The sequence below is a fragment of the Mesoplodon bidens genome (genome assembly GCF_964165515.1).
Source record: "Mesoplodon bidens genome assembly, chromosome: 10".
Lineage (NCBI taxonomy): Eukaryota > Metazoa > Chordata > Mammalia > Artiodactyla > Ziphiidae > Mesoplodon > Mesoplodon bidens.
The window spans coordinates 32227154-32254203 of NC_138172.1; the positions used below are offsets into that span (position 1 = coordinate 32227154).

The 27050-nt window shown below is 35.5% G+C and overlaps 1 protein-coding gene across 2 annotated transcripts in view; it reads left to right on the plus strand.

The window, feature by feature from the left end:
- Positions 1-27050, plus strand: part of DNAH12 (dynein axonemal heavy chain 12) — a 213395-nt gene that overhangs the window by 162701 nt on the left and 23644 nt on the right. For both annotated transcript variants that reach the window (XM_081247432.1, XM_081247431.1), the window contains 8 exons: positions 169-314; positions 4489-4703; positions 5410-5602; positions 6911-7103; positions 10998-11170; positions 15871-16011; positions 21311-21469; positions 21663-21807. In XM_081247432.1, coding sequence (XP_081103558.1) covers positions 169-314; positions 4489-4703; positions 5410-5602; positions 6911-7103; positions 10998-11170; positions 15871-16011; positions 21311-21469; positions 21663-21807 — 1365 coding nt within the window. The remainder of the gene's footprint in view (positions 1-168; positions 315-4488; positions 4704-5409; positions 5603-6910; positions 7104-10997; positions 11171-15870; positions 16012-21310; positions 21470-21662; positions 21808-27050) is intronic.

Sequence of the window (27050 nt, forward strand, 5' to 3'; positions counted from 1 at the left end):
TTGATCAGTAAAATACTTCCATAGTCCAACTTTCCTTTCAGTTTTCTTTTTGTTCTTTAGAATTATTAAACAATATCTAATAACAATTAAATCAGTATTTTAATGTTAACAATACTTCAATCAACAAGACAATGAAAACATCAAAAGAAATTTGTTTATTTCTTACAGCAGAAAAACATCCCATGTTCAGAGGAGTTCTCATTGAGTAAGACCCTGGGTGATCCAGTAAAAATTAGAGCTTGGAATATTGCTGGATTGCCTACAGATACTTTCTCCATAGACAATGGAGTGATTGTTAATAACTCCAGGCGTTGGTAAGGAACATAAAGTATTTATTTTTCAATTATTTTATTTTAAGGTTTTCAAATATAGAGAAAAGTTGAAAGGATTTTAAAGTGCCTGTATAGCTACTACTTCCTAGATCCTGCAATTAACATTTTATTATTCTTATCTATCCCTCTTATCCATCCATCAACTCATCCTTTTTCATGTATTTCAACATATGTTGCAGACATGGATTTACTTCCTTCCAAATACTTCAGCATGCATATCATTAACTAAAGTTCAATATTTGTTTTTTTTTTCTTTTGAGGTAAAATTTACATACAATGAAATACACAAAACTTAAAACTATACCATTCAATGAGTTCTAACAAAAGTATGCACTTGTGCAACCCAAACCTCTGTCAAGGTATAAAACATTCTCTTTTGTCCCTTCCCAGTAAATCCCCACCCTCATCCCATGGGAAATTATTACTCTGATTATTTTCCATCACAGGTTAGTTTTGCCTATTCTAGAACTTCATATTAATGGAATCATCCTGTATGTCGTCTTTTGTATAAGGCTTTTTCCACACAGCATAATCTTACTAATTTTTGTGCTGAGTAGTATTCCATTACATGATTATATAACTTTATGCATTTTCCTGTTGATGGACACTGGGCCGTTGGCAGGTTTTGGCTCTTCAATGTATTTATTTTAACTAGGTATTTCTACCCATTTTCATGATACTATAACAATAATTTATGCAATTTCATGTATATCTTTTTCAACACTATCACTGATAGTGTGACAACTATATGAGTTTTCCAAATGGTTTTTATTGTTATCCTTTTATTTGTATCACTTTCAAAAACTTGGGAAATTATTCTCATCTGAGAAATAGTTTCTTATAAATGGTTATTTAGTCATGTTGTCATCTAATTTAAGTCTTTTCTTGGGACCTTATGTCAAATATACTATGATAGGTACTATTGAGTTCTGATATTCATGAGGTATTTTGTAAGTGCCTTATATCCTCACAAATTCCTATGAGTTAGTTCTTATCATTCCATTTTACAAATGAGATGACTGAGGCCCACAGTGATTTAGTAATTTGAAATTTAGTGAGATAACTGAGCTAATAAACGGTGGAGTAAGAATTTGAACCCAGGCAATTTAACTTCCAAATCCTTGTTCTTATTTATTATGTTAAGTGAAATGTGGAATAGGGTATCACATTTGCTACCTTTATAACTGTAATGGAAATTTCAGTCTTCTTTTGGGATATAAGATACATTAAAAATACTAGGAAATCTTACATTCTAAAAGTTTGAGGTATTGTTTGTTATATTCTTTGGGAACCTTACTAGATACTTCAAGACGTCTAAGTCTCCTTTATATTAATAGTATCGTTTTACTGAAATACTGATGTATGTGTTTTGAGTGCTTATCCACTCAAAATTTTACTTGAGAGTGAACATCCTTAGGTTGAAACTTCTAGGCAATTAGTAAAATTTATTACAATCTGAGGAAGTGTAATTAGCTATTCCAGAAAATGTGTTCTCTTGTAAAGCAGGGAAAGTTCTATTTAACAGAATATTTGACCCTGAGTATTCTGTTTTAGAACTCTTTTCTATGCATTTCGTGGCCATTCAGATTTTTTAAATTGCAGTTCAAAAATGCTATTAGGATATCTATAAGGCTTAACTGAAATCCAGGGAAACCAGAGGTTTCAGGATTGTATGTAAATTGAAGAAAACAATCTGTCATTTTCTGGCAGAAAGATGACTCTTCTAATACAGTAATATTTCAATGGTGTTACTCCTTTCTACCTGTTGTTTTTGGACTGGCTGGTCAATAAGTCATGGACTGGGTCAGTTCTGAGGGATGAGTCTCCATCCTTATAGACCTGACTTCAATTCTTGCCATTTGGGACCAATGTGTTCATCTATGGCTATCATCCTTCTGGACACTATAAGTGACCACAGAGGCTTAATCTCTTCTCTCTGCCTCCTAACAGCAGAACCCAGTAATGTAACTAATGTTCACTCTTTTGGCTACTCACTTTAGAGTATCTTAAGTGTACCTCAGAGAAAAGTTGAGCCAGCAGGCTTTTGTAATGTGAAAATTGGTATCTCTCCCAATCAGTCTCAATCTCTCCCTCTGTCTCTCTTTCTCTCCCTCACTGTAGGACCTATTTTCTGTGTTTTTCTCTGTGCAACTGCTTCATTAGTCTGTCTCTGATTATATGCTGATTCTGTTCTTCTGTACACATGGCCATTCCCTAATGAAGCCTTAGTTCCTAAGTTCACAAAACACATCAGTTGAATAATATACATTAAGCAGAACCATTAAGTACAAGTTCAAATTCCCATGAGAGAAAAATCTGATTAGTTTAGTGTGGGACAAATATCCATACTAGGTCTTGTACCTATGGCTGGGGGCCAAGCCACTGTAGTAACACACATGAGTAGGTCAAGAATATAGTTCTCAGAAAAAGAGTCGTGAACTGGGAAAGCAGTTTACAATTAGGACCCTGTTGCTTCCTTCTTTTTGCATCTTTGGATGTGATGAAAGGTAAGGATCTAATTTTATTTATTTATTTTCTAATGATAACCATTTACCCCAGCAGCATTTATTGAGTTATTCTTCCTTTCCTCACTGATTTGTAATGCTATCTTTGTCCCTTCAGTCTTTTATTTAGTAAGGACTTGTGAATTGGTCTGAAAATGTCTTTGTTTTTCTCCTCATTTTATTTTTTCTTTAATTTTATGTCAGGTTTATTGAGATATGATATATACAATAAAATTCACCCTTTTTAGGTGCAGTGTTTTATGAATTTTGATTAAGGCCTGTGGTCATATGATCCCTGCCATAATCAAGATGCAGAACGTTACCAACCATTTGAAGCTTTTTAATGGGAGGGATTACATGACTTTTTTTCTGTTTTTTAAAATAGAGATATAATTGATATAATTCTCACTTGTAATCAGAGTATTTAGATCAGTTATACTTAATGGAATTATTGATACATTTAGATTTAAATCTACTGTCTTACAAGTTCTTTTCTGTTTGTCTCATCTGTTTGTTCCTTTTATCTTCTTTTTCCACCTGGCTTTGGATTAATTGAATTTTTTTATGATTCCATTTTATCTCCACTATTTGCTTGTTGGTTATATATTCCCTATTTTAAGTATTTGCTCTAGAGTTTACAATATACATCTTTAGTTTCTGAATACTTTCAGATAGCAATATACTGCTACACATATAGTATAAGAATCTTTCAACAGTATAGTTCCAACGTCTCTCTCCTGTTTACTGTGCTGTTATTGTATATTTTATTTTTCATATGTCATAAATCCCACAATACATTGTTACTATTTTTGCTTTAGACAGTAATTATGTTAGGGTGATTAAATATAAGAAAAATGTCTTTTATGTTTATGTTCATTTTTTCTCCATTTTTGGACTTTTTGATTGTTTTTTTTGGGGGGGGGCCTTGTGGTGGCACGGCTTACACGATCTTAGTTCCTCAACCAGGGATTGAACCTGGGTCACAGCAGTGAAGGAACCAAGTCCTAACCACTGGGCTGCCAGGGAATTCCCTTAGACTTCTTCATTTCTTTATGTTTCTAACTATTTTCATATGTCTTCTGCCTGACAAATATTTTTCAGCACTTCCTGAGTACAGGTCTATTGGCAATTAATTCATTTAGCTTTTTTTCTTTATTTCATCTTCATTTTGAAAGATATTGTTTGCTGGGTTTAGAATTCTGAGTTGACAGTTTTTTGGATTCTTTTGGTTTTCCTTTTTTCCTTTGAAGATATCACTCCAGGGCTTCGCTGGTGACGCAGTGGTTGATAGTCCGCCTGCTGATGCAGGGGACACGGGTTCATGCCCCAGTCCAGGAAGATCCCACATGCTGCGGAGCTGCTGGGCCCGTGAGCCATGGCTGCTGAGCCTGTGCATCCGGAGCCTTTGCTCCGCAACGGGAGAGGCCACAACAGTGAGAGGCCCGCGTACTGCAAAAATAAATAAATAAATAAATGAGAATAAAACTCCTTTTCAGTTTTTTCTCACAGGAATTTTGTGAAGATTAATCCTGATAATGTATGTGAAACACTTTGTACAGATTTATGGTGATGTTTATTATGTAAATTATATAATTTTAAAGAAATCTCAACATCTATTTATTCCCCTCAGAATATTTCTTATTATATTCTAGGCCTTTAATGATTGACCCCCAAGGTCAAGCCAATAAATGGATCAAAAACTCTGAGAAAGAAAATCAGCTTAGTGTTATTAAGCTATCAGATTCAGACTATATGAGAACACTGGAAAACTGTATTCAGTTTGGAACTCCACTTCTGTTAGAAAATGTTGGTGAAGAACTGGATCCATCTTTGGAGCCTTTACTACTTAGACAAACTTTTAAACAAGGTAGAAATCAATTGATATTAGTTGGTAGAACTGAAATGTGATTGGATTATCTCTGAGGCAAGAAAAGCACTACATATTTTAATAATAATGTTAACACAGAACTTCTGTGTCATTGTTATACATAAAAGGAAATTTGGAACAAGTATCAGATATTCTAAAGTAAATACCTTCATTGCCTTAGTGACTGTTACCTAGACTGTTGTTCAGTAGAGAACATGAAGTTGAAGCCAGCCTGAGATTCCTTTATCTTGTGACCAAGGACCACACAAAGTCCATTACTCTGAATAGTAGTGGTTAATGTGGACCAGAGTTGACTTTAGGTAAACGTTGCCCACCATATATCTTTCTGCTTATAAAAATTTTATCTCTGTCAAACTCTAGTACTTTTAAGAGCTTTAGTAATATATAAATAATTTTGGAATCATTATTGAAAAGTAATGGAAGAAGTAAGATCAAAAGAAATCTTGATTTAGAAGGCTCCATGACAACCAGAGAAAATGTCTTATAGTACCCCAGAATTAATGAGTCCTGCTGTATAATTGCTTACTTGCCTCTGTGTTATATGTGACTTTTGCAACACCTTTTTGTATTCTATTTGAAATTACTTTATGACTTTTTACTTGTAACCTAGGAAGGGCTTTAACATAGGGGGGATGGGCTATGTAACTTTGGCTTATTTATTCTGCATTTTTTTTCTGAAATACAGGTGGCATTGATTGCATCAGACTTGGTGAGGTCATTATTGAGTATTCCTTTGATTTCAAGTTTTATATCACCACAAAGCTGAGGAATCCACACTATATGCCAGAGCTGGCTACAAAGCTATCTTTGCTCAATTTCATGATAACTCCAGAAGGACTTGAAGATCAATTACTAGGTATTGTTGTTGCAAAGGAGAGGTACGTGTTTTTTTAGATACTTCCAGGGGGTATAGAGAGGAATATTTGTAGGCCATTAATACTTTTGTTATGTGATTATTTTGAAACCTTACCAAAATTTTATATTTTGTCATTATAAATTAAATAAGTATTTAATTCTTTAAAATAGCCATTCTATAACAAGTAAGTTAGAAACCAGCCATGTTATATTGGGCTTTTAGTATGGGTAGCAGGATTCAGGTGATATGCCATGACTTCTGACTTGTATCTGACTGTTTGAGCCAAAAAATTTCATCCCTAGGAATGTATGCTACAGACAAAATCAGAAATATGTTCAAAGACATATATAGGATATTAATGAAATAAGAAAATACTTAGGACAAGAATGAAAAAGCAGGATACAAACCTATATATGGTAGGGATAATATTTGTTTTTAAAAAGTTAATGCATGAATGGATATCCATATATACCAAAAAAAGATTGAGAAAGAATACACCAGAATATTGACAGTGATAATCCTTAGGAGTGGTAAGATTATGGATAATTCTTATTATTTTCTTTATACTTTATATATTTTTCCATTACTAGCATGTATTATTTTTTAAATGAGAAAAAATACTATGATACCTAGAAGGGCTACTAGTAAAGAATTGCTTCCTGAAGGAAATCTTTGATTCCACTTGAAGCTTAATATAACACTATCAAGTAGTCTATTACATGAAATCAAATTATAAGTGAAAATATGTACCATGAAGTACTTCTGTTATTTTCAATATTTATCCCACTTGCGCAGTATCCAAGACAGAACCAGGTCATAACATATTCTATAACATGGTGAATTATGTTATTTTGAAGTTTCATACCCTCATTGTTAAGATATAAGTGCAAGTTTTGTCTTTTACTTGAAGAGCCAGTTGTAGGATGAGTCATCTTTTCTGTCTCCTGTTGTAGAAGAGATGATGAAAATGGGACTGAATGTGATTAAGCCAAGGAATAGATAAGAAATCTCATATTCTGAGTTTCTTTTCCAGTTCTTATTCTCACACAACGAGCTAAGCCATATGGATAAATTTAACATTTTCTTAGACTTACTGTAGTATATGTTATTGCCACATTTTACATATATGTAATTAATGCTTTTTTTTGCTTGAATTTCTCAAATTATTATTTTCATGGGAGTATTTTTTTCCTTAGGTTAGGATAAAGAGATTAATCATCTTAATTTGTATTATATGTCTACAAAATTATTTTAACTGTCTACAAAATTGTGATATCTAATATTTGGATAAAATACTACAAATTTAGACTAAATGTTTTTATCTTTTTAGACCAGAATTAGAAGAGGAACGAAATGCTCTTATTCTTCAGTCTGCAGCTAATAAGAAACAGCTAAAAGATATAGAGAAAAAAATTTTAGAAACATTATCATCTTCAGAAGGGAACATTTTAGAAGATGAAAGTACAATTAAAATCTTAGACTCTGCTAAATTGATGTCCAATGAGATAACAAAGAAACAACAGGTGAAAAAAGAATCCTAGAAATTTTTAGATCCTTAAGAGTCCAATGGGCCCCCGCTCCCTAAGGAAAGTGCTAATACTAGGCTTATGGGAAGAGGAAAAGAATTCATAAAACACCAAAAGATAGAAACTAATTTTAAACTCATAAGAGAATATCTTATACTGTTGAATCATTCAAAACCTGGTGTCATCTATGTGGCACCTATACACAGAAGAAATAAATTTGGAATGAAAAAAATTTTAAACACACTTTTTATTATTGTGTAGGTAGGGTAAGCTAGTCAGGTTCATTCAAATTTTAATTGACTCTTCACCTAAAACTTAAGTTTGAGAATATGGCTTGCCTCTGTTCCTGGTTGGAACTTAAGATGTGTGAAGGTAATTGCTGGTTAATTGGACAGTAAGTGGTTCTAGGAACTAATAAGGATGATCTTCTGACATTGCCTTGTCTTTTGTCTGGGAGAGAGGTATGAGAGTTGGGAGTGGCAGGTAGAGGAAGGAAGACACATACAATAATGTACTTATTGCAAATTCACCTAACACAGCTAAATGGTATTTTTATATTGCATCTTTTAAAAAATATAATCCTACAGTGTTATGGGTGGAAGAAGCCTTAGCTATTTGTCATCTTTGGCATTTCATAGTTGAGAAAAGTAGGGCCCAGAAAAAGTAGTTAAGGCCCAAGTTCACACAATGAAATGATAATACAGAATGACTTTAGTAGGCTAACTTTACTGATTTTCAGACCTTTCAGTCCTCCTTGGCCCACCCAATGAATTAAACACATCTTAATATTGGCGTAATTACAAAATAAAAAGAAACCTAAATAGAAATTTCACTAATTGCTCAGCATCCTTCTGTTTGCACCCTACCCCATGCACCCCAGTTTTGGGGTAGAGGATTTCCAAAAGGTCTAGGCACCTTTCCCCTTGAGATGGGTTTAGTTTTATGTGAATGTGATGGTAATGACTCTCTCTAGCCAGGTGTACCGTTTTGTTTTGTGTTTGTGTTTTTCATTTCAGGAGAGCCTAAAGGAGTAGTGTCTTAGAGTAATATGCTGTGGTAGCCTCCCATCTGGGGACCATGGCTAAGATATTCTATAATGTCTGCCTTACCAATTAATGTTCGTCAGAGCAGAACCCATTCCTCATTTTCCTCTCACCACAGTGTTTTTTCAAAGGGAAGAAAAGACAGGAAGCATTTATCAGCTTATTTCCTATTAGACTCAAAGAGGAAAGTAGATATCAATATTTATTGGTTCAAATACTTCATCTTACAAAAAGAGAGAAATTTAATCATAATGTCTTTTTGACTGGGTCTCATTAATCATTACAAACGTAATTTAGAATTCACTATATATTTTGATTTAAAACATGCTCTGTATCTGGCCCTGACTTCTATCTACCCACCCACCTAGATGTAAGAAAAACCATCTTCAGAGCAAAGTGTTCCCACATAGTCTAAAATCTGCTTTTCCCTTTTATCCCAACCCATAAGATTAAACAAACACAAACAAAACTTTAAGAATTTGTTCTGGACTTCCCTGGTGGCATAGTGGGTAAGACTCCGCCCTCCCAATGCAGGGGGCCCTGTTCGATCCCTGGTCAGGGAACTAGATCCCACATGCATGCTGCAACTAAGAGTTCACATGCCACAACTAAGACCCTGTGCAATTAAGTAAATAAGTATTTTTTAGAAAAAGGAATTTGTTCTATAAGTTTCAAAGCCTTCCCTCCCTGCAAAAGTTGTCTTGGTTGAAGTTTAGTCTTGTGGATTCTTGGAAAGTATAATATATATAAATAGCACAGCCCAGGAAATTTTTACAAATAATAAATTCTCCTCTTTTAACATCGTATGCTCACAATGTTTATTTGTTAGAAAATGTCTTGTCCTTTGATTTTAGGCCATTAATGGTAATTAATCAAAACTCTATATGTCTTGAGTTTAGTGTTTCATACTAAGCAGCCAAGTATATATAAATATAACACTATTTATAAATACACTGCAGATTAAGCCTTGGAACCTGAGTTAAATTATTATTTACTCTTTAAAAATAATAACAATATTTGCTAAATGTTTTTGCTTACTGTTGCCATTAATGGTAAGTGGCATTTAGCTGAAAAAATTAAGGGTTAAATAACAGGAGGTTTAAATGAGAATACCAAGATTATGCTTTCTTTTGTAAAAATGTCATTAATTTCCATTGTTGATAACTTTGTTTCACTTATAGTCAAGTTTGAGGTTCAAACCTTACTTTTAATTGTAAGCTACACTGTAATTTGGGGGAAAGTTTGCTTGCAAGGAACAGAAACCTATACAAATTAGCTTAAATAAAAAATATACAAGGGGACATTTTATTTTCCCAATTATAGGAAGTACATACAGGCCTCAGGAATTAATGGAAAGCATTAAGTTGCTACGCTCTTTGTCTCTCCCTTTCTCTAAGGTTGCGTCATCCTCATACGTGCTTCTTTCTGCTCCATCCGGAGACCAATTTTTTCTGTAAAACTTTTGTACTGTTCCTTCGTATGTTTATCTTGCACATAGAAACCAACTCTGATACCATTACCTTTTAGCACTAAGGCCAAGTACCACCTGATTTCAGTTTTTGATGCTCCTAAAGTTCTCATTCTCTGGAGGGAAAATTAATTAGCTTATTTTGGGTCTGGTTCTATCCCTCCCACCTGATTTAATCAGCTACAAACAGGATCATTTAATATAAACATGGCTACGTAGGCACATTTATTCAACAGAGTCTGTGGATAGCATTTCCAAAGAAGACAGAGAGGGTTGGAAAAATGCTCTACATGTTTTTCCTATAGAATATCAACCTATCAGATTGAGTTGTCATTTGAAGGGCTGTTATCTTAGAGAAATTTTTTCATTTGGGGTTAAATATCTATGCCCTTATAAGCCCAGAAAAGTTAAAAATTTGAGAATTTCACTGAAAAAAGGTATTCTTAATGTATCAAACCATCAGCCAACAAATATTTCTGAATTCCTACTTTGTCAGACGTTGTGCTGGGTTCTGGTACACATGTTGACACCTTAAACCATACACACATGTACACTTGCTGTCTCTCCATCTCCCTCTCTCTCTATCTCTGACCTATTAAAATAAAAGAGGGTGAGTGACAATAATAGATACATGTCAGATGAAGGCAAAGAATAAGCAAAGATTGACAGTTTTGTATTCCTCAAATAAGAAAGAGATGATTGGTGGGTAGTTACACCTTCAATCTGTAAAGATATTTTTCTTTCTTTTACCTCCCTTCTTTCCACCCTCTCTTCATCCTCTTCCCTCTCTCCCTAGTTCCTTCCTTCCTTCCTTTTCCTTTCTTTCTTTTTTAGACTTTTATTTTTTGGCTGCATCGGGTCTTAGTTGCAGCATGCAGGAGCTTTGTTGAGGCATGTGGGAGCTTTAGTTGTAATGCGTGGGCTCTTCACTGCGGCGCATGGGCATCTCTCTAGTTGTGTCATACGGGATTTTTTTTCTCGTGCGGGTTTTTTTTTCCTCTTGTTGTGGCCCGTGGGCCCCAGAGCACATGGGCTCTGTAGTTTGCAGCACGCAGGCTCTCTAGGTGAGGCGCGCAGGCTCAGTAGTTGTGGTGCACGGGGTTAGTTGCCCTACGGCATGTGGGACCTTAGTTCCCAGACCAGGGATTGAACCAGTGTCCCCTGCATTGGAAGGCAGATTCTTTACCACTGGACCACCAGGGTAGTCCCTCCCTTTCTTTTTTTCATAGATTTTAGCATAGTAAAGCCCTTTGATGTAAACTATGCCTGTATAATTTTGTCATTAAGTTAGGGGATATTTTTAATATAAATTTCATTATATGAAAAATACATAATTAAAACATCTCCTATTTCTTAATCTTGATTTTTCTCTTCTTCTAGATTGCCGAAAAAACAGAACTCAAAATAGCAGAGTCTCGAGAAGGCTATAGACCTATTGCTAAACATGCATCAGTATTATTCTTTAGCATTGCAGACCTGGCTAACATCGATCCCATGTACCAATACTCTCTCATCTGGTTTGTGAACCTTTATATCAACTCTATTCATGACAGGTAAACATTCTCTAGCTTCATTCACGCTCCCTAGGTTGGATTTTCACCATCCTTTCCATTTAAAATATGTAATTTTTTTCTTACTGTTTATATAATACATATTCACTATAGAACATTACAAAATATGGGAAAAGCGAAAGGAGGAAGGAAGAACGGAGGGAAGGAAGGGGAAGAGGGAAGGAAAGAAGGATGGGAGGAAGGGAAAAAGGAAGGAAAGAAGGAAAAAGCAAGCAAGCAGGCCTCATTTCTATTTTAAGTTTTGTTTCGCTTCTACTCAAGATTTAGGCATAGAGGGATTAGCTTTAGGTCTTTTTGCCCCTCTCTTTTAAATATTTTGATAAAGCACATGACCTGTCTTTGCTAGCAACTCCAATATATCTTTCTTCCAGCCTTGAGGTCTCTAACAAATTTCAGCCCCACATTTCTAATCATTTGCTAGATAATTTCACTTTAACCAATTACTGAATGTACACAGATTTTGGAGTTAGACTGGAGTAAGGGATTAAATTTCAGTTCTGCCACATAATAGCTGCATGAATACAGGCAAGTCAGCTAACTTTTCTGTAATTGCCTCAATTTTTCTTATCTATAAAATAGGGATAATAATAATACCTACCTTTAAGAGTTGTTATGAGAATTAAAAAGAATATTTATAGAGTATTTTTTAACAATATCTGGTATTTAGTAACTTGTTAAGTAGAATAAAAATATGATTTGAGCCTAGCATATGTGTTCTACATGGGCTCTTGGTAGAACACTTTCCTGAGTGATTGAAATCCCTAAGCTTTCCCAGTTGGGATTTGGAATTTGAATTAACATACCCTACATGATGTAGGATGTTCAAGTTGAAGAATTGACATAAATGTCAATAACAAGTGTCGAGGATGTGAAGTCATCAGAACCCTCATACACTGCTGGTGGGATTGTAAAATAATGCATCCACTTTGGAAACATTTTTAGAAGTTCATCAAAATATTAAACATAGATTTGCCATATGATCCAGTATTTCCAGCAAATCTAGCAATTCTTGGGTATATACTAAAGAGAATTGGATGCATGTATTCACACAGAAACTTACAGTCTTTTTGTTTTTATATGCAAAAAACTATATTCAAAAGTTACTTGGGTTAGTTTTTCCTCCTTTAGTATGGTGATGTTTGTTATTCATGTGAAATACAGATAGGGTAATTTGTTTATTTTTATATTTCATTTTAGAGTTTCCCCCTTTTCCTTGTTGATTTTCATTATATTATATTTTTGAGTACGTAAGCCATCAATATGACTCCAAAAGTAAATCCCATACAGAAGGTCTGCTCAGAGAAGTGTCACTACCCCCTCCCCTTCCATCCCATTCCCATGGATCCAAGTATTACTTTTTAAAAATTAAACTTTTAATTTTGAGATAATTGTAGATTCACATGCAATTATAAGAAAAAATGCAGCGATCCCATGTACTCTTTATGCAGTTTCCTCAATGGTGACATCTTGAGAAACTATAGTACAATATCACAACCAGAATATTGATGTTGACACAGTCAAGATACAGAGTACTTTCATCACCACAAGGATACCCATGTTACCCTTTTATAGCCATACTCACCTTCCTCCCATTCCCACGCTGACCATAACCCTTGGCAACCACTAATCTGTTCTCCATTTCTATAATTTTGTCACTTCAAGAATGTTATATAAATGGAATCATATACTATGTAACTTTTGGGAATTGGCTTTTTTTCACCCAGTATAATTCTCTGGGGATTCATTTAGGTTGTTTACTCATTTTTATTGCTGAGAGGTATTTAATGATATTGATGTACTACAGTTTGTTTAATCATTCACTTGTTACAGGACACCTGGGTTATTTCCAGGTTTTGGCTTTTACAAATAAAATTGCTATAAAATGCATGGACAGGTTTTTGTGTGAACATAAGTTTTCATTTCTCCAAGATAACTGCCCAGGAGTGCAGTTGCTGGGTCATGTGGTAGTTGCTTGTTTATTTTTTTTTAAGTAACTGCTAAACTTTCCTAGAATGGGTGTATTGTCTTAGATTCCCATAAGTATTACTGAAAAAATTGAACTAAAAAAATGAAAGCAATGTATTCTTATTGCAAAAGTTTTAAGCATGTAAGAGTATAAAGAAGAAAATAATTATTAGTCATAACCCATCCGGAAGTAATCACTTTTGTCCATATGTTTTCTTTTCTTTTTTTTTTTTTTAACATATGGATCTTGATCTAGATTTTATGCTTCTTTGAGGCAGGTAAATGTTTCATAATTCTTTATCTCTTACAGTTCCCTCCCCAGCTTAGATTCTCACACTAATAGATATTCAGTAGGTGCTTTTTAATTAACTGATTGTTTTCAGTCATTTGGGATTACAATAAGAAATTTAGAATTTTGAAAATAGAGAGATGGTATAAACCATATTTCATTTTCTCATAGAATTATACCCCATTTTTAACATATAGCTTCATACAAAGTTGCACACGCAAAAAACTGTACAGGGATGTCCCATGTACCCTTTACCCAGTTTCTCCAGTTCTTACATCTTTTTTTTTTCAGTTGAAGTGTAGTTAATATACAATATTATGTTAGTCTCAGGTGTACAACATAGTGAGTCAACATTTAAATACATTAAGAAATGATCACGACAATAAGTCTAGTAACCATCTGTCACCATACAAAAGTATTACAATATTATTGACTATATTCCTTATGCTATGTTGCATCCCATGTCTGATTTATTTTCTGACTGGAAATTTGTACCTCTTAATCCCCTTCACCTATATGGCCCCTACCCCATCCCCTCTGGCAACCACCAGTTTGCTCTCTGTATCTATAAATCTGTTTCTGTGTTGTTTTGTTTGTTCATTTGTTTCGTTTTTTAGATTCTACATATAAGTGAGATCATATGATATTTTTCTCTATCTGACTTATTTCACTTAGCATATACACTCTAGTTCCTTCCATGTTGTTGCAAATGGCAAATTTTCTTTTTTATGGCTAAGTATATATTGTGTATATATACCACATCTTCTTTATTCAGTCATCTATTGATGGACACTTAAATTCCAATCAAAAAATGGGCAGAAGACCTAAATAGACATTTCTCCAAAGAAGACACACAGATGGCCAAAAGGCACATGAAAAGATGCTCAGCATCGCTAATTATTAGAGAAATGCAAATCAAAACTACAATGAGGTATCATCTCACACCAGTCAGAATGGCCATCATCAAAAAGTCTACAAATAATAAATGCTAGAGAGGGTGTGGAGAAAAAGGAACCCTCTTACACTGTTGGTGGGAATGTAAACTGGTACAGCCACTATGGAGAACAGTATGGAGGTTCCTTAAAAAACTTAAAATAGAACTACCATGTGATCCTGCAATCCCACTCCTGGGCATATATACAGAGAAAACCATAATTTGAAAAGATAATCAGCTCAGTGCTTTGTGACCACCTAGAGGGGTGGGATAGGGAGGGTGGGAGGGAGACATAAGAGGGAGGAGATATGGGGATATATGTATATGTATAGCTGATTCACTTTGTTATAAAGCAGAAACTAACACACCAGTGTAAAGCAATTATACTCCAATAAAGATGTTTAAAAAATCAATCAATATGGTATACTACATTAATAAAAAGAAGAGAGATAAAAAAGATGCGGTATATATGTACAGTGGAATATTACTCAGCCATAAAAAAAGAATGAAATAATGCCATTTGCAGCAACATGGATGGACCTAGAGATTCTCATACTAAGTGAAGTATTCCACACTGAGAAAGACAAATATGACATCGCTTGTACGTGGACTCTAAAAGAAAAAGACACGAATGAACTTATTTCCAAAACAGAAAGAGACAGACACAGAAAACAAATTTATGGTTACCAAAGGGGAAAACAGGAGTCGAGGGAGGGATATATTAGGAGACTGGGATTAACATATACACACTACTATGTATAAAATAGATAACCAACAAGGACATACTATACAACACAGGGAACTATACTCAATATTATGTAATAACCTATAAGGGAAAAGAATCTGAAAAAGAATATATAGATTTATATGTATATATATATAAATGTATAACTGAATCGCTGTGCTGTACACCTGATATGTACACAATATTGTAAATCAACTATACTTCAATTAAAAAAATAATAATGCTACAGTAAACATAGGGTGCATATATCTTTTTGAATTAGTGTTTTTGGAGTTTTGGGGGGGGGGCTAAATACCCAGAAGTGGCATTGCTGGATTGTATGGTAGTTCTATTTTTATTTTTTTGAGAAACTCCCATACTGTTTTTCATAGTGGGACTATGTACCAATTTACATTCCCACCAATAGTGTATGAGGGTTCCCTTCCAATGATAATATCTTATATAACTATAGTATAGTATCACAACCAGGAAGTTCACACTGGTACAATCCAGAGAGCTTACTCAGATGTCACCATTTTTATTGGGCTGGCCAAAAAGTTCGTTCGGGATTTTTCCTGAATGAACTTTTTGGTGAACCCAATATATGCACACGTGTGTGTGTGTGTGTGTGTGTGTGTGTGTAGTTTCATATTTTCAACAGTGGTTATTTCGATCAAATAAAAACAACTTGTATGTTAATTCATATGTTACTTATTTTTTCTTAGTTTTACTTGACTCAATATATTTTCCTTTTTTTTTTAACCTTTCAGTAACAAATCCAAAATTTTGGAAAAGCGCCTACGATATTTAAATGACCACTTCACATACAACTTGTATTGTAATATATGCCGATCACTGTTTGAGAAGGACAAGCTATTGTTTTCTTTTTTATTATGTGCCAATCTTCTTTTGTAAGTTACTTGCTTTTTCTTTATTTTAAAAACTTGCCTGGGACTTCCCTGGTGGCGCAGTGGTTGAGAGTCAGCCTGCCGATGCAAGGGACACGGGTTCGTGCCCCGGTCTGGGAGGATCCCACATGCCGCGGAGCGGCTGGGCCCGTGAGCCATGGCCGCTGAGCCTGCGCGTCCGGAGCCTGTGCTCCGCAGTGGGAGAGGCCACAACGGTGAGAGGCCCGCGTACCGCAAAAAAAAAAAAAAAAAAAACTTGCCTGGAAAACCTAATCAATGGCTTCTCACAGAAGGATATCATGTTTTAGCTCTGCATAATTCATGATTTTACTTGTACCTTTCTCTATAGTAGTATTGGTGTTTTGATGTTTGATTTTTAAAATTTGGATCATACAGAAAAGCTCACAAAATGTTTAGGTACAGTTTGGTAAATTCATACAAAGCAAAAATCTGCATAACTACCACTCAGATCAAGAAATAGAGTTTTCAGGGAATTCCCTGGCAGTCCAGCGCTTAGGACTCGGTGCTTTCACTGCCGGCCTGGTCAGGGAACTAAGATCCTGCAAGCCGTGTGGCGTGGCCCAAAAAAAAAAAAAAAAAGAAAGAAATAGAGGTTTTAGATTGGCTTCTTTCACTTAATAATACGCATTTAAGATTCTTCTATGTCTTTTCATGGCTTGATTGTTCATTTCTTTTTAGCACTGAGTAATATTTCATTGTCTGGATGTACTGTAGTTTATCTATTCACCTACTGGAGGACATCTTGGTTGCTTGCGAGTTTTGAAAAGTATGAATAAAACTGCAGGTTTTTGTATGCACATAAGTTTTTAACTTATTTGGTTAAATACTAAGAAGTGTGATTGCTGGATCATGGCTAAGAGTATGTTTAGTTTTATAAGAAACTGTCTTCCAAGAGATTCCATGCAGCACCTCAGCATTTTTAGGAATCTTGGCTTGTGGTCCTTGGTGTCCTGAATGTTGAAACTGACCCACACTCTGGAAAAAGCAAAAACTCAGGGGCCAGAACATATTGGGCAGGGGAAGGTGCTGAAGGAGCACCTTTATTTTCTCACTCATGGGACCATTAAAATATTAAAAGATTTTCCTTCTTGACTAATATTTTCTCTGTGAAAATTACTTTGAAAATGGGTCCTAAGTGAAAGTCTAAACCCATTCTGCATCACAGATCCCAGAAGAGGCTCAACAAGCATATAGTTTACATTCCTTAATCCATTGTATTCTACCAGCAATGAATGAGAGTTCCTGTTGCTTCACAACCTTGCCAGCATTTGGTCTTGTCAGTGTTCTGGATTTCACCATTCTAATAGATGCGTAGTGTAATCTTGTTTTAATTTGCAATTCACTAATGATATATAATATTGAAAATATTTGCTTATTTGGTATCTTTATATCTTTTTTGGTGAGGCATCTGTTAGGTCTTTTGTCCATTTATTAATCAGTTTGGTTGTTCATCTTTTGTTGTTGAGTTGGATGACAGTCCTTTATCAGATACATCTTTGGGAAATATTTTCTCCTAGTGTGTAGCTTGCCTTCTTATTCTCTGTCTTTTGCAGAGCAAATGTTTTAAATTTTAATGAAGTCCACCTTATCAATTCTTTTTTTCATGGATCATGCCTTTGGTGTGTATCTAAAAAGTTATTGCCATACCTAAAGACTCCTAGATTTTTTCCTATGTTGTCTTCTAGGAATTTTGTAGTTTTGCATTTTACATTTAGGTCTACGATTCATTTCGAGTAAATTTTTGTGAATTGTGTGCGTGTGTGTTTATATAAATTTGTTTATGTTTTTCTTATTTTCCTTTCTTACACAAAGGGAATATACTGTAAATGTTCTTTTGCACCTTTTTCTATTAATATAAATGGAAGTCACTCAATAGAGATATCCTCTTTTTTTCAGCTTTATTAGGTATAATTGCCACATTATGCAATTCCCCCATTGTAAGAATACAGTTAGATGATTTTTAGTACATTTATATAATTGTGCAACCATCACCAAAATCCAGATTTAGAACACTTTCATCATCCCCAGAAGTTTCCTTTTGCCAGTTTAGTCAATTCCTGCTCTTACTTCCAGCCCCAGGTAATACTGATCTGCTTTCTGTCTCTATAGTTATTCCTGTTCCAGAAATTTTATGAATGAGACATTAGATGGCCCAGAACATGATCCATCTTTGTAAATGTTCTATGTGCTCTTGGAAAGAATGTGTATTTTGCTGTTCTTGGGTGGAATGTTCTAAAATGTCAAGGAGGTCAAGATGGTCCATATATCGTCTATATCTTTATTGATTTTCTATCTACTTGTTCAGTTATAGAGAGAGAGTTGAAATCTCTAACTGTAGAGACTTCTCCTTGCAGTTCTATCAATATTACTTTGTGTTTTGATGCTCTGTTATTAGATGTATAAATGTTTAGGACTGTTATGTCCTCTTAATAAATTGACTTGACTTTTTAAAGTCCCTGGTAATATTTATTGCTCTGAAATCTACTTTGTATGATATTATTGTAGCCCCTCCAGCTTTCTTTTGAATAGTGTTAGCATGGTATATATTTTTCCATACTTTTACTTTTTTTTTTTTTTGCTGTACATGGGCCTCCCACTGCTGTGGCCTCTCCCATTGTGGAGCACAGGCTCCAGACGCGCAGGCTCAGTGGCCATGGCTCACGGACCCAGCCGCTCCGCGGCATGTGGGATCCTCCCGGACCAGGGCACGAACCCGCGTCCCCTGCATCGGCAGGCGGACTCTCAACCACTGCGCCACCAGGGAAGCCCCATACTTTTACTTTTAACCTATTTGTTTTATATTTAAACTGTGTCTATAGACAGCATGTAATTAGGTCTTACTTGTTTTATCCAATCTGATAATCACTACCTTTAATGAAATTGTTTAGACTGTTTACATTTAATGAGATAATAGATAGAGTTATGTTTAAATCTACCATCTTATGATTTATTTTGTTTTGCCCATCTGTTCTTTGTTGCACGTTTCCTCATTTTCTATTTTTATTTTTTCTTTTTTTGGGGGGAACTTAGTGTCTGTTTTATTTATTTTTTTAACCTGTGGGTTTTATTTTTATTTATTTATTTATTTACATAACAGGTTCTCATTAGTTATCTGTTTTATACATATTAATGTATACATGTCAATCCCAATCTCCCAATTTATCCCACCCCCCTTCCCCCCTTGGTGTCCATACATTTGTTCTCTACACCTGTGTGTCTATTTCTGCCTTGCAAACTGGTTCATCTGTACCATTTTTCTAGATTCTACATATATATGTTAATATACGATATTTCTTTTTCTCTTTCTGACTTACTTCACTCTGTATGACAGTCTCTAGGCTCATCCATGTCTCTATAAATCTATTTTTCTTTAAATTGAGTATTTTTATGATTCCATTTTATCTCCTTTGTTGGTTTATTAGCTATAATTTTATGTTTTATTATTTTAGTGATTTGTTTAGGTTATGGTATACCTTTGAACTTATTATAGTCTATCTTCAGGTAAAATTATACTACTTCATATATATATAAGAACTGAAAACAATATACTTTTATCTTTCCCCTCATAGCTTTTGTTTTATTGTCATACATTTTACTTTTATATATGTTATAAAGCCCACAGCACATTGTTATTTAGCTATAGTCAATTACTTTTAAAAGAGACATAAGTAACAGAAAAATGTCATTTATGTTTATCTACTAGTTACCATTTCTGATGCTCTTTATTCTTTTTTGTTGATTCAAATTTCCATCTACCTGAAATTTCCTTGAACATTTCTTATAGTGTAGGTCTACTGGTAATGCATACTTTCAATTTCTGTAAATCTGAGAAAAAGTCAGTGAATTTTTCTTTCAGATTTTAATTTTTTATCTCTACAAATTTCATTTGGTTATTTTTTATTTTGCCCACTTCTCTCTTCATTATGTTCATGTTTCGCTTTCACTCCTTCAGCATGTTTATAATAGCTCTTTTAACATTCTTATCTGCTTGTTATATCATCTCTATCACTTCTACATCGTATCTATGTACTGACTTTTCTTCTGGTTATGTATGTTGTGAATTTTACATTGGTAAGTGCTGGGTCTTTTTTTTTTTTAACATCTTTATTGGAGTATAATTGCTTTACAATGGTGTGTTAGTTTCTGCTTTATAACAAAGTGAATCAGTTATACATATACATATGTTCCCATATCTCTTCCCTCTTGCGTCTCCTCCCTCCCACCCTCCCTATCCCACCCCTCTAGGTGGTCACAAACCACCTAGCTGATCTCCCTGTGTTATGCGGCTACTTCCCACTAGCTATCTATTTTACCTTTGGTAGTGTATATATGTCCATGCCACTCTCTCACTTTGTCACAGCTTACCCTTCCCCCTCCCCATATCCTCAAGTCCATGCTCTAGTAGGTCTGTGTCTTTATTCCTGTCTTACCCCTAGGTTCTTCATGACCTTTTTTTTTTTCTTAGATTCCATTTATATGTGTTAGCATACGGTATTTGTTTTTCTCTCTCTCTTTTTTTTTTTTATTCCTCTAAAGAGCACTAGGTACTTAAATTATACTGAATTCGTTTGACCTCTTCAAGTCTTATTTTTAAGATTTCTTATGACAGTTTTAGAGTAGACTTTATTCTACAGCTAGGTTAGCTTCACTACTAAAGTATCTCCAGTGTCACCACTGAATTCCTCTGGTGTTCAATAAAGATTCAACTCTAGTTGGCAATAACTCATATGTTCAGTCCTGTGTGAGCTCTGGTAGCTACTTAGTTTGCAGCTCCCCAGATATTCTTTGCCTGGCCTCCTGGAGTTTTACCCTACTCATACACAACTTAGCATTTAGCAATAGAATCAAAAGGATTTGTATGCAGATTTCTGGAGCTCCTCGTCCATGTCCATGTATCTCCCTCCCTTCTGGTACTCTGCCCACAAATTCCAGCCACCTTAGCCTTCCTTAACTCTGATCTCTGTCTCTTCAACTCAGCAGTACTCCTAGATTCTGATTTGATTACCCTCATGCTTTGTAGTCTGAAAAGTGCCTCCTGGCGGTTAGCTGAGGCAATCATGGGGATCACCTTGTCTCCCTTTTTTTCATGGACCACACAGTCCTGCACTAGCTATTATAATGTCTAAAAACAATTGTTTCTTTTATTTTTTTCCAGTTTCTAGTTGTTTATAGCAGTAGGGTAGGTCAGTTCTGATTGTTTTATCCAGGCTATATAAGCAGAAATTGACTTCATTCAATTTTAAAACAACCATTTACAGCAGTCCTTATTTTGGGAACACAGGGCAAAGAAAGAGATTGAATACCAGGAACTGATGTTTCTTTTAACTGGAGGTGTAAGTCTTAAGAGTTCTGAGAAAAATCCTGATCCAACTTGGCTACAGGATAAAAGCTGGGAGGAAATCTGTCGTGCAAGTGAATTTCCTGCATTCAAAGGACTCAGGTAGTTGTTTAAACACAATGACTTAGCATTGAATAGTGATGGGTAAATTTGTAATCTAGTGATTTTTTAATTTAATCTAGTGATTTTTAAAAAATAGTTCTATAGCTGTCTTGATTCATCTCCTCATTCAACAATCTCTTTTTAAAATTTTTTCCCAATGAAAGGATAATCATTAAGCTTTTCTTTCCATTAGGAATCATTTTTGTGACAATATAGCTGAATGGCGGGAGATCTACAATAGTAAAGAGCCACACAATGCTAAATTTCCAGCACCAATGGATACGAGGCTAAATGAACTACAGAAAATCATAATTCTTCGGTGCTTAAGACCTGATAAGGTAAAAGACAAATGTGTTCTATTTGGAACCCAGATAATTTGCCATTTACGAAGTACTAGGTTTAAAGTTATTGTTATTTGGTACTTTAACCTTTATTTCAGATGCTCACATGGGTTCATTGAGTTCCTTGGATATGTAGGTTTATAGTTTTCCTCAACTTGAGAAAAACTTTGGCCATTATTTCTTCAAATATTTTTTCCCATGATTCCAATTAAATATACATTAGACTGCTTGATATTATACCATAGGTGACTGATACTCTGTTAATTACTTTAAAATCCTTTGTATCACTGTACTTCAGTTTGGACAGTTTCTATTGCTATCTTTAAATTTGGTGAATTCTTCTTTCGTAGTGTCTAATCTGCTATTAATTACATCCAATTAATTTTTGTTTCAGCAACTGTATATTTCATTTACAGAACGTTCATTTTGTTCTTTTTTATATATTCTATTTCTCTTTTCATTCTGTTTATATTTTTCTTTAAATACTTGAAAACAGTTATAATAACTGTTTTTAAATCCTTGACTGCTAATTCCATCATTTCTGGATCTGTTTCTACTGACTGATTTTACTCTTGGTTATAGATTATATTTTCCCACATCCTGGCATGCCCAGTAATGTTTGATTGGATGCTGGACATTGTTTATGATTTTGATTTTGTCATCTTCCTTTAAAGATTGTTGACTTTTGTTCTGCTAGTTCAGGGTTAGCAAACAACACCTCTGGGCCAAATCTAGCCAGTGACCTATTTTTGTCCAGCCCATGAACTGTAAATGATTTTTGCATTTTAAAGGGTTGTTTTAAAGAAAAATAATAGGACTTCCCTGGTGGCACAGTGGTTAAGAGTCTGCCTGCCAGTGCAGGGGACACGGGTTCGAGCCTTGGTCTGGGAAGATCCCACATGCCGCAGAGCAACTAAATCTGTGCACCGCAACTACTGAGCCTGCACTCTAGAGCCCACAAGCCACAACTAATGAGCCCACATGCCACAACTTCTGAAGCCTGCAAGCCTAGAGCCCATGCTCCGCAGCAAGAGAAGCCACCACAATGAGAAGCCCACGTGCAGCAACGAAGATCCAACTCAGCCAAAAATAAATTAAATAAAATAAGTAAATTAAAAAGAAAAAGAATAAGCAGCAGAAATTGTATGTGGCCCAACACACCTAAAATATTTACTATCTAGTTCTCTATAGAAAAGGTTTACCTACCCCTTTGACTATACAGTTAAATTCAGATTGCTCCTTTCTTTTTTTGTTGTTGTTGTTGTTGTACGCGGGCCTCTCACTGTTGTGGCCTCTCCTGTTGCGGAGCACAGGCTCCAGACGCGCAGGCCCTTCGGCCATGGCTCACAGGCCCAGCCGCTCCACAGCATGTGGGATATTCCTGGACCGGGGCACAAACCGGCGTCCCCTGCATCGGCAGGCAGACTCTCAACCACTGCGCCACCAGGAAAGCCCCAGATTGCTCCTTTCAAAGATTGTTTTTAAGATTTGTTAGGGCAGGTATAGAATAGCCTTTACTCCATGGATAGTTTAGTTCCATGGCTAAAGTGTGGTCCTTCTAGGGCCTTTACTGAATGTCCCAAGTGATCACCAAGGACTCTCCATTGTGGCTACTGGGAACTTGAATGATTCCCAGCCTTTTATGAACTCTGGTAGCTCCTCATAGCCCAAGTTCACAGCTCCCCAGTCACTCTTTGCTTGGCCTAGGTATACATACCATGGTGTTCAGCAAAGATACAAGAACAATATTATGCAGATTCCTGAGCTCTTTCTCTGGATACTTCCCTTCAAATTTGAACTCTGAAACTTCCAGCAGCCTGAGCCTCCTTGAACTCTGATTCCTGTCTTCCCAACTCAGCAACACCGTGTTGTACTACTTTCAGTTGCTCTCCTTGTTCCACAGTCTGGAATGTATCTCCCAGAGGAAAGTCAAGGGAATAATAGGTCTCACCTTGTTTGTTTCTTTTTTATCAGGGATCACTATCCTGTACCACCTATTGTCTGAACAGCCTTATATCTGAAAATGGCTGTTTCATTAATATTGCCCATTTTTTAGTTCTTTATGGCAAGAAGGTAAATCTGGTCCCTTTCCTCCATATTGACTAGAAGCAGAAGATAGTAGAAAATCTTGAATGTGTCATAATTTTATTAGTTCAAACATGCACAAAAATCTTTCTTTAGGTGAAAGAAATAGGCTGATACCAATTTTCATACACTCGAGAAAAGTGTTATAGTGTTACGAAAGGAAAAATTTTAAACAAAAAACTAAAAGCTAACTTATAAATACTACCAAATGTAAAGTAGATAGCTAGTGGGAAGCAGCCGCGTAGCACAGTGAGATCAGCTCGGTGCTTTGTGACCACCTAGAGGGGTGGGATAGGGAGGGGGGGAAGGGAGACGCAAGAGGGAGGAGTTATGGGGATATATGTATATGTATAGCTGATTCACTTTGTTATAAAGCAGAAACTAACACACCATTGTAAAGCAATTATACTCCAATAATGATGTTAAAAAAAACCCCAAAAACTAAAAGCTATGCTTATATATGTAGCTTAAAACTTTGAGTAAGTCACTTCACCTTTCTGAGTTCCAGTTACAACCACATATAAAATGAAGGTATTGAAAAGTGATTGTAATGGTCCTGTCTTTTCTTTTTCCTTTTTTTTTTTTTTTTTTTTTACATTTTATGTTTTTAGTAAAGTTTCAGAAGGAGCATTATCTAATGCTTCATTCAGTCTCTGAGTAGGTTCAAACAGAGGCCTATATAATTGCATAACTTCTGAGTATTTCTCCTTACTCTAACTCCCAAAGACCTTTGTACATTATTAAAATGTACCTCATTCTTTCCTACCTGATAGTTGTATGTATATATATATATATGTTCCTTTCACTAGAAAATAAGTCCCTTGAAGGCCAAAACAGTGCTTTATTCATTATTTTATCACAAATAGCTTCGCTTGTTCATGGTAAACTTAGGAATGAGTAGCTCTGCATCTGGGAAACCCCTGCCTATTTGCATTCCACAGAATGGCTCTGTGATGACCAGTGGAGATGTTGTTTCAGTACCACATGTGGGGTTACTGGTTTGTCTGCCATGCTTGGGATCCTGTGCTTAAACACCACACTGACCACACTGGAATACACAATAATTGTCTGTTTATTTGGTAGGGTCTCCCACTGGACTCTGAGCTTCTTGAGGTCAGGACCCGTGTCTTATTTTGTTCAATATCTCCAGGACTTAAAGCAGTACCTGGCAGATGGTTGGACATCTCAGTAAATATCTGTGAGTTGAGTTGAATTTAATTGCATTAAACCAAATTCAGTTAAAGTCTGTGTTAGTCAGGATTCTCCAGAGCAACAGAATCAGTAGGATTCTGTTGATTTTAAGGAATTGGCTCACATGATTGTGAGAAGCTGGCAAGTCCAAAATCTGCAGACTGCAGACCCAGGGAAGAGCTGATGTTGCAGCTTGAGTCCAAAGCTGGTCTACTGACAGAATTCCCTCTACCTCAGTAGAAATCGGTCTTTTTTCTCTTAAGGCCTTCAACTGATTGAATGAGGCCGAATCACATTATGGAGAGTAATCTACTTTGCTCAAAGTCTACTGATTTAAATGTTAATCTTATTTTAAAAATACCTTAACAGGTATTTACATACTGTGCCCTAGCCAAGCTGGCACATAAAATTAATCATCACAAAGCCCATATCCAGGTCTAAGTCTCCATAATATCTTCTCTAGAGTATCTTACATGAAGGATTAAAATATATATTTTAATATTATAGAAAAGTCTTATAACTTCTTCTCATGTTAAATTACTGGAACAAGATACTTTTTCTATAGAAAACTATCATACTCGATTGCAGTTACATCATGTCAGGGAGCATTGCCCTGGCCAGTGCGTAGGGTAATGCGGAGCAAGGTCTCTGTGTCCTCAGCATCTCCCTTTCCTTAAAAATGTATACTGAAGATCTCCTGTGCTAGGTAGAAACTCTACATGGTGTTAATGGTAAAAGGATGAAAAAGATTTCATCATTGCTCACGTGTGGTTACTAAAGAAAGAAATAAGGGCTTCCCTGGTGGCGCAGTGGTTGGGGGTCCGCCTGCCGATGCAGGGGACACGGGTTCGTGCCCCGGGCCGGGAGGATCCCACGTGCCGTGGAGCGGCTGGGCCCGTGAGCCATGGCCACTGAGCCTGCGCGTCCGGAGCCTGTGCTCCGCAACGGGAGAGACGGCAGCAGTGAGAGGCCCGCGTACCGAAAAAAAAAAGAAAGAAAGAAAAAGCTGCTATGTCATTGTGAGCTCTTTATTAAAAAAAACCTTCAGGAGGCTGTCAGTACCTGTAGAATAATGACAAAAGTACAGCTTTGCAGTCTTATTACCTTGGCTAATCAGACCTCTTTTCAGCTTGAAACTTCTATTTAAAACTACAGAATTGCTCACAACTACACAAAATTACCCATATAGAAGCTCCTTGAAACTTCTACTATTCTTCTCCTTGAAACTTCTACTATTTAAAACTACAGAATTGCTCACAACTACAGTAAATTACCCATATAGAAGCCTCTATCCTTCCTCCCCATGTATTCCACAAACCTTCCAGGACCAAAGAAACCTGTGATGATCACTCCTTTCTCCATCAAATTCCTACACATTCCCTTTAGAAAGTCGTTTGGCATTTAGAAGATAATGTCTAATACCTCTTTGTACTGATTTTTCTGCTGCTAATATTGATGAACAGCATTCTTTTATTTTTAATTAATTTTAATATAATTTATAAGTAAGTCACATCTTCCTGTGGTTCAAAAGTGATGCACTGTTTTGAATCACATGAATATATGAATACAATGAAAAGTGTGCCTCCAGTCTCCTTCTCTCAGCCATTCATCATCCTTCCTCTCAAGCAGTTAATGTTATCTGCTTCTTCTTGTCCTTTTATACACATATAAATGTACATACATATAAATTCTTTTTCCATTTATTTTCAACACAAACGGTCGCATCCACTGTTTTGCATATTGCTTTTTTCTCTACTAATTCATAAATAGTGTTCTCTCTTTTTTTTTTTTACAATTGCATGGTATTCCATTGTATGAGTGTACAATAATTTCTTTAGCCAGTTTCTATTGATGGATCTTTATAATATTTACATATTATTTATTATAAAAATGCTGCAATGAATAACCTTATTCAAAAGTCATTTCTCACATGTGCAACTATATATCAGAATAAATTCCTAGGA